Consider the following 7,439-nt stretch of genomic DNA (forward strand, 5'->3'; position numbering starts at 1 on the left):
CAGCGGTCATCGACCCTGGGAGCCGCGGCTGTCCCTGGGCAGCGGCCGTGCTCCGCCGAGTCTCTCCGCCTCGTCTCCCTTCCCTTCCACAAACGGCTCTTCTGTCTTCCCGCAGGTGAAGTCCGTCATCAACCTCCTGTTTGCCGCGTACACAGGTGACGTGTCGGCGTTGAGGAGGTACTGAGCTTTTCCTTCTTGGCCTTTTCGTGCCGTTCTCTTTGTCATGTCAGGTTTTAAACAGTGCCGCCTGGCAGGTGAGGACAGTCAACAGCAAAACAAAGTGACCACTGGTTGTGTGATTCGTGGACTGAACAGACAACGGTGCTGCACTTGTGCTCTGTTCCGACAACCGTCACAAGTTCCGAATCCCCCTCTAGTACATGAGGCAGAGGGATATATAAACGATCAGCATGTATGGATGTTGAATGCTGCTGCTTTGTATAATGGGGCCTTGTTTTATATTTTCCACTAATTTCGTAAATTATTCATTTTAAGTACTCTTTCACTACACCCCAACCAGACTGCTACACTCTTCCACATCTGCCCACTAGGTGGTCCCACGCACGAAAGGTAAAGCACGGAGGTTCTCGGTTCCGGCTCCGTCGCGGGGGAACGACCTTCCCCTCACACTCAAAACTGCTGAATCTCCGTCCGCATTTAAAAAGGGTCTTGAAACTCATCTTTTCCAGACTCACTTCACCCATGATCTCTTAAGATCATGTAAGGTATAAATGTTCATGATCAACCTCAGATCAATCCTTTACAGAGCTACTCCTGCAAGGTAACGTGAATGTTTATATGTATCTCCAAAAAAAAAAAAAAAAAAATACAATAGGAAGGTGGATAGGAATCGGCGATATTCTGGTAAAGTTTTATGCGGCTACTTGTGTGATGAACGTCAGTGCATATGGTGAAGGAAATAAACTAACTGTACTTGTGTGTCTTTATCCTAATGTAATGCACAAATTGCATTTTCCATGAGATGTACGTCGCTTTGGAGAAAAGCGTCTGCTAAATGAATACATGTAAATGAATAAATGTAAATGTAAGTACAGTGTTATATTTTTATGTAGCACTGTTTTCACTTTCATTTCTAAGTGTTTTTTTTTTTTTTTTTTGTTCCACTTTTTCTTTTCTGTGCCACCAGAATTCTTGTGCTTTCGCTTGCTGGCGAAAAAAGCAACTTGAATGGAACCGCGAAGGAAACGTTCTGTAAACAAAACGACGTTTTTGTAACTAAAACACAGTCGCTGATAGACGCACTGAGTCGGTAATAAATATGGTGTCTTAGGGCTGCACTGCAATCTGATGTTATCGTAGAGCAGACAGACCAGTCACCCATAGATATCACGACCAAACAATGGGAGTCCAGTACAACGAATAAGGTTGAGGGGATGACCGTCGTAAGTCCAGGTGCTTGTAAGCTGAATCTGTCGCAGCTTATAGGGTCAGCTGGTAGCGTAGTGGTTAGAGCAACTGCCTTTTGACCCAAAGGATGGAGGTTCGATCCCCCCCATCCAGTTGTAGTACCCTTGAGCAAGGTCGTAACCCTAAATTTCTCCAGTGATATTACCCAGCCGTGTAAATAGTTGTAAGTATAATCAAATTGTAAGTTGCTTTAGCTAAATGTAAATGTCGCAAGTCTAGGACAATCTGCACTTTCACTGATGAAAGATAAGGTCACACTGATGTAATACCGTGTGAGAGTAGTGCGTGCAAAGGACATGACCACTGTTTCAGCAAAAGCCATTATTCAATATTCAAGTTATTTTAATGTGAAGAACGGTACGTTCTTCACCGCCTGTGTACTTGGTTGTTTTCTGCTGGTTTGAATAAAAAGGTGGAGTTATTTAGCTTTATTTAATATCGTTTGTTATTCCACAAAATAGTTTTTAAAAGTGCTAGCTATAGAGAAAGAGCTCATAGGTACATAGGAAACATAGTTAACATCAGTTGAACGGCCTGTCGTAAACGTGTGTGACGAAGCAGGGACCTGCCTGGAGGGGTGAAATTGAAAATGATGAATATAAATAAGCTCAAAGGGTCGTTCGCTGTTGAGACAACTTTGTAGGAGTTAACTAAAGACTGTGCTTTGAGCAACGCTTTCCACGAGGCGCTTTTACGTCGATGTCTCGTTCTGCCGCAGTGAGACGGCGTACTGCCCGCTTGTGCCTGGACCGCGGTGAAACTCGGCCACCTTTCGCTGTTTGAGGAGCCTAAAGATGGTCTGTTGTGCCTCGTTGAGGTTCCAGGACCAAGGCCCCGGTCGGGGGTCGGTCAGAGGCTTGGGGCCGACACCGTGGCTTCGGCCCGCGCTCGGAGAGCTCGCTGCGTTCGCGGTGCGACTTAAATCAGGGTGACGGAGTCGATCGTGCCGAACAGCCCGCCGGCGACGGCCCGGTGGTCCGCAGACGCTTCTCAGAGCCTGTCTTCGTCCTGCAGGTTTGCCTTGTCCTCCATGGACATGGAGCAGAGGGACTACGACTCCAGGACGGCGTTGCACGTGGCGGCCGCTGAAGGTACGGTCTCGACAAACAGTTTGAAACACAAACCTCCGCAGGTATCCAATTACCCGATTTCTTCCTGTTATTTGCTGCGTGCAAGAGGAAATGTTTAAATTTATGTGCCGTTTAATCTCTCTTTATAAAGCACCTTTCATAAAATCAGGGTAAATTCAATCCCAGAGCGTCTAACATTACTAAGCATGGCAAGTATATGGTAAGATGAAATAAAGAGCAAGGTCAGTGGTTAAGACATAAAATGCAGAAATAAGCAAAAATTATACAAAGCATAAAATTTAGCATCAGCGGCTCTGAAATTGAAGAGATATTGTGCAAGTATTTGTAAACCCTTAAACGAATCAGCAAAAGATTACGTGTAAAAACGAGATTTAAGAATATTAAAATGTGTTGGGTGCAACTACTGAACTTGTGTTTGTGAAGCTGTTAAGGGAAAGGGTGGCTGTGGAGTCCTAAGTTTATCGGTGATCAAGTATTTACAAAAACCTACATCATCAATTATCTAAAAAAAAAAAAAAAAAAAAAAAGCTTCCAGCGAGTGTCAAACTTTCCTTTTGATAAAGAATGTAAGTAAATATTCGAATAAAAACAGAATAAAACTAGTACATAGCATAAAAGCCAGTGTAAAAATGTGCGTTCCAGAAGATCCTTCCATAATCTGAACAACAGAAAGTGACTTTTCTGCTTCTGAACTTTCTTTAGGAATTTGTAGGAGACCCAACTTAATTTATCACATTTTTCGGACGTGCAACAGCTATCCTGCTGCCAAGTATCGTACGAAAGCAGTCGTTCCACTATAAATAACATCACGCTTAGTAGTGAAATTTTTAAAAACTTAATGAAGCTTTTTTTTTACCCCGAAACAGGAGATTGATATTTAATAAGGATGTAGATTTGCCAAGCAGAGAAGCAGTGTTCGGTGGGTAAGTTTGTAGAAGGCGGGTAAATTCTCTCGCTGCTTAAAAAGAGCTGCGGAGTCCTTCACGGTTCTATTGTGGAAGGCTGCGGTTTACACTGAAGCCTGGTACAGTACCACGGTGCTGCCTTTGTTCAAGGTACTTGGATTGCTCTGCAAAAATATCTTTCTCTCACGTGGATTCATGCATCACCTTGAAAGAAGGATGCTCAGATGTTGCGGTTTACCCCGGTACTGGCCTCATCTGCAACGGCAGGGTCAGGGCTGCTTGGCCAGTACGTGTTATGAAACGTTGCATTCAGTATGTTATGGAATATTATAATCAGTAGGGAAGAGCGGAGCGGTGGCACGTGGGGGCTGCACGTTTTCCCGGCAGCTCCACGATAATATCGGTTTGTGTCCGTACCTCCACTCCCGCAACTCGTTATAGTATTATTTCTTTAAAATCATCTTTATTTGCTAAAATATGTTAGGTCTCAGATAACGGCTGGTAGCGTAGCGGGTAGAGCTGCCGCCTTTGGACCCGCAGGTTCGAGTCTCACCTCCTGCTGTAGTACCCTTGAGCGAGGTACTTACCCTGAATTGCTCCAGTAAGGGTTAGTAAAATGGTAAGTCGCTTTGGACAAAAGCATCAGCCGAACGAATAAATGCGGTAAAACATATTTAGTCTTCCTTTACCGTAAATTCGAAATCACCTTGGGGAGGAGCGTTGGAACATCTTGGTTTTTCTTTTTTGAGATTACTAATATCCAGTCATTCAGAATATTGCTTTATTTGTGTTGCGCTGCAGAAAATCAAATGTTTATAGATAATGAGAAAATATAAGAACGCAGAAGGTGTATAAATATGTGCACATGAGCAGTGTGTGAATGGCTACAGTTGAGCAGTTGTAAGTAGATGTGGATCACGAAGGTAACTTCCCTAGTGCTGAACGACAGAGGGGGTGAGAAGTAACACGATTGTCACTGTGCCGTCACGAGCGCTAGGTGCTCGGTTAAAATGTTTCTTAATGGTTTCCTTAACTGCCACACGTACCGGAATGTACACACACATTTTCAGAACCGCTCGTCCCTTACGGGGTCACGGGGAACCGGAGCCTACCCGGTAACACATGGCGTAAGGCCGGAGGGGGAAGGGGACACACCCAGGACGGGACGCCAGTCCGCCGCAAGGCACCCCAAGTGGGACTCGAACCCCAGACCCGCCGGAGAGCAGGACTGCGGTCCAACCCACTGCACCACCGCACCCCCTCCAGAATGTACATCTCATGTGAATTTCTTTAACGGAGGATTTATATGGAGAATCGCTGACTCCGGCTTTGCCGCTTTTTCACCGAAATGTGCCGTTGTTCTGCGGCTGAGCTGAGGACGGTTACTCGCCGCATCGTGTCCCGTGTGTGCGTGCGCGCGTGCGCGAATGTTTTGACGGTGGTCCTCGTTTCAGGGCACGCGGAGGTGGTTCGTTTCCTCCTGGAGGCCTGCAAGGTGAACCCCGAGCCGAAGGACAGGTCAGTCCCCGCAAGGTTGTGATCGAGGTCATCGGCCCTTCCGGTCGTCTGGAGTTCCTTCCTAGTTTGCCTTTTGTGTCTCTCTGGGTTCAATCCCTTTTCCTGAGCAGCAGGTGGCGTAGGCGGTTAAGGTTGCTGCCTCTGGACGCGGAGATGGAATTTCTAATCCCTCCACGTGCTGCAGTGCCCTCGGTCAAGGCGCTTACCCTGAATTGATACAGTTAAGAATTACCTGGGTGTAGAAATGGGTAAATCATTGTGAGCTGCTGCGGAGAAACGCGTCGACTGACCGAACAAGCGTAAATGTGGACGGGTGGTCATCTCTGCATTTGTGTGCGTCTGCGCAGGTGGGGAAACACGCCGATGGACGAGGCCGTGCACTTTGGCCACCACGATGTGGTCACTTTGCTGAAGGACTACCAAAGCAAGTACAGCCCGCCGGAGAGCGGCGCCGACTCCGAGACGGCGCAGAAGAACTTTGATGGCATGCTGTAGGGGGTGGGGTCCAGGCCGCCCCCTTTTTAACAATCACAAAGACGGTGTTGTGGCATCTGCCTCTCTTCGCTGGGGCTGTTATCTTATCCTTGGTTGTAATCGCGCAGATTTATTTTATTTATTTATTTATTTTTTTTTTTTTTTTGAGAGACTTTTCCCCTCCCTGCTTCTTCACGATCTTCAGCTTCTCTAGGTTTGCGCTTGGCCGTTCGGAAGCGGTTTCGAGCGGTCCTCCTCCTTCCCGCAGCAGCCACGCGCGTGTGACGCACACGAGCTCCGCTGAAGCCGTGGTTCATTGCCCTTCCCGTGTTGTTATCGGTGTATAAACTATTTACCGACCTGCGTGTGCGTATCGGTGTAAACTGTATGCTGACCGTGCTGTGGCACCAGTGTGGTATCCCGGTGTGAAAAGCCTTTGCTGTACCGTATCTTGTTTCTGTGGTGATGTGAGCTGCAGAGTTTGTATGTTATGAAATTAACCGAAAACCGGGCAGCCTAGAGGCTGTAAACCACTTAGCCCGTTCGTTACCTGTGATGCACGTCTGTGTTTCTTTTACACTAAGGCACGTGACACTTTCCCGTCGCTATTTTTATTTTCTAACTTCTTCACCCCCCCCAACCAAACGTGGTAATTGCACAGTAGAGTCCTCTTTCTTTACTGTATGCGTGCAGCTGTCAAACCGTCGTGCACTTGTTTTCTCGCTGGTGGTGTTGGAGGAAGCAAAAGGTGCGTGTCCAAGGTGGCGCTAAATGTCTGCCGTCCCCACGTGTCCAGGGAGACCCTCGGAAGGCCCAGAGTTGAGACCCCAAGTTGGATCTCCGTCGCTGTCCAGCACACCTGGCCTGGGTGCGACTCTCACCACCAGACTTCACGTGTACCCTGTGTTCAGAGACACCTTCTTTGAGAATATCGAATAGGCTTCCGGGGATGAAATGTCTTTTGTCCTTGAGCTCCGTCTTCCCGAACAGATGCGTGCTGTGCGACGTCCCCTTGGTAAGTGAACGAGGTACAAGCACTCTTCCCCTGGAAGAAAACACAGTCTGTGTGTAGTGCAGTGGAGAGCTGAATTGCCCACCTTTTTTGTCACGCGGGTCACATGGACCGGTGTTGAGGTGAGTGGCCTTGACCACACAAGGTACACGCTCTTGAGCGTCCAGCTACGGTGCATCTCGCGGCGGGCGTCCGCTCCTTATCGCCTCGTAATGTTACGGAGCTCAGAATCTCACCTTTTCTTCAGCATCGTTCTGCGTTGAAGTTACCGTGTTCTTTCTGGCAATGCGGTAACTGCTGCTCTACAAGCTTGTCCTGTATGTACAGTAGAGCCAGGACTGCTGGGTAATTCCTCAGCCAGGCCCCTATTCTGTGGCCCTCGCATTTGCTTCTGGACATATGGAATCCACCGTTGTAACCTTGATATCCTAGAGCAGTATGAGTAGAATAGTGTAAACCTACATTTTACAGAAATTCTCACTGTATTATGTTAATGTTTCCTGCTTTTTTTTTCTTAAATCAATGGATCATTGATAATCTGGCACTCATTTATAATGGGAAAGGGCAATATTTAAAATATTTTGTTGCTTATTTTTGCACATTTGTCTGTTTTTTTTGCATAAGATGTATTTAAATGTTTACACTAAGTGCACAACAGGTGTTACCGAGGAAGCGAAGAGCACCTAAAAAAAAAAAAACAATGAACAACACATGTTCGCGGTACAGTATGAAAGAGTTTTGTTGAAATCTCACCATGTCATATAGAGACATTTGGACAACAGTTGGAAGTAAAGCGGGTGTTGCGACATGGATCATTAACACAATGAAAAAGTGAGATTGTTCATAAACATAATGAGCCCTTACTATGGTTAATGGTTAACACTAATCCTTGATAAAGGTTATTGGGGTCTTGACCTGGGAATTTTACTTTAATGTGGTTATTTCTTTTCTGTATAGTGCCCTTTTCAAGGGGATGCTTGTAGGGCTTGACACCATAACCATTTTCCACAG

The 7,439-nt window shown here is 46.4% G+C and overlaps 1 protein-coding gene across 3 annotated transcripts in view; it reads left to right on the forward strand.

Annotated features, from left to right (window-relative positions):
- The window catches only part of LOC108924274 (glutaminase kidney isoform, mitochondrial), a 40,995-nt gene extending 33,865 nt beyond the window's left edge, over positions 1-7,130 (forward strand). The window contains exons 15-18 of one of the 3 annotated variants that reach the window (XM_018735525.2): positions 116-177; positions 2,443-2,519; positions 4,879-4,942; positions 5,290-7,130. In XM_018735525.2, coding sequence (XP_018591041.2) covers positions 116-177; positions 2,443-2,519; positions 4,879-4,942; positions 5,290-5,437 — 351 coding nt within the window. In that variant the 3' untranslated portion in view covers positions 5,438-7,130. Of the gene's footprint in view, positions 1-115; positions 178-1,147; positions 1,575-2,442; positions 2,520-4,878; positions 4,943-5,289 lie in introns of those variants that run through there. The other 2 variants (XM_029247221.1, XM_029247218.1) reach the window with 2 other exon arrangements.
- Positions 7,131-7,439: the final 309 nt, after the last annotated feature.

This window comes from Scleropages formosus, chromosome 21 (assembly GCF_900964775.1).
Source record: "Scleropages formosus chromosome 21, fSclFor1.1, whole genome shotgun sequence".
In the NCBI taxonomy this organism is placed as follows: Eukaryota; Metazoa; Chordata; class Actinopteri; order Osteoglossiformes; family Osteoglossidae; genus Scleropages; species Scleropages formosus.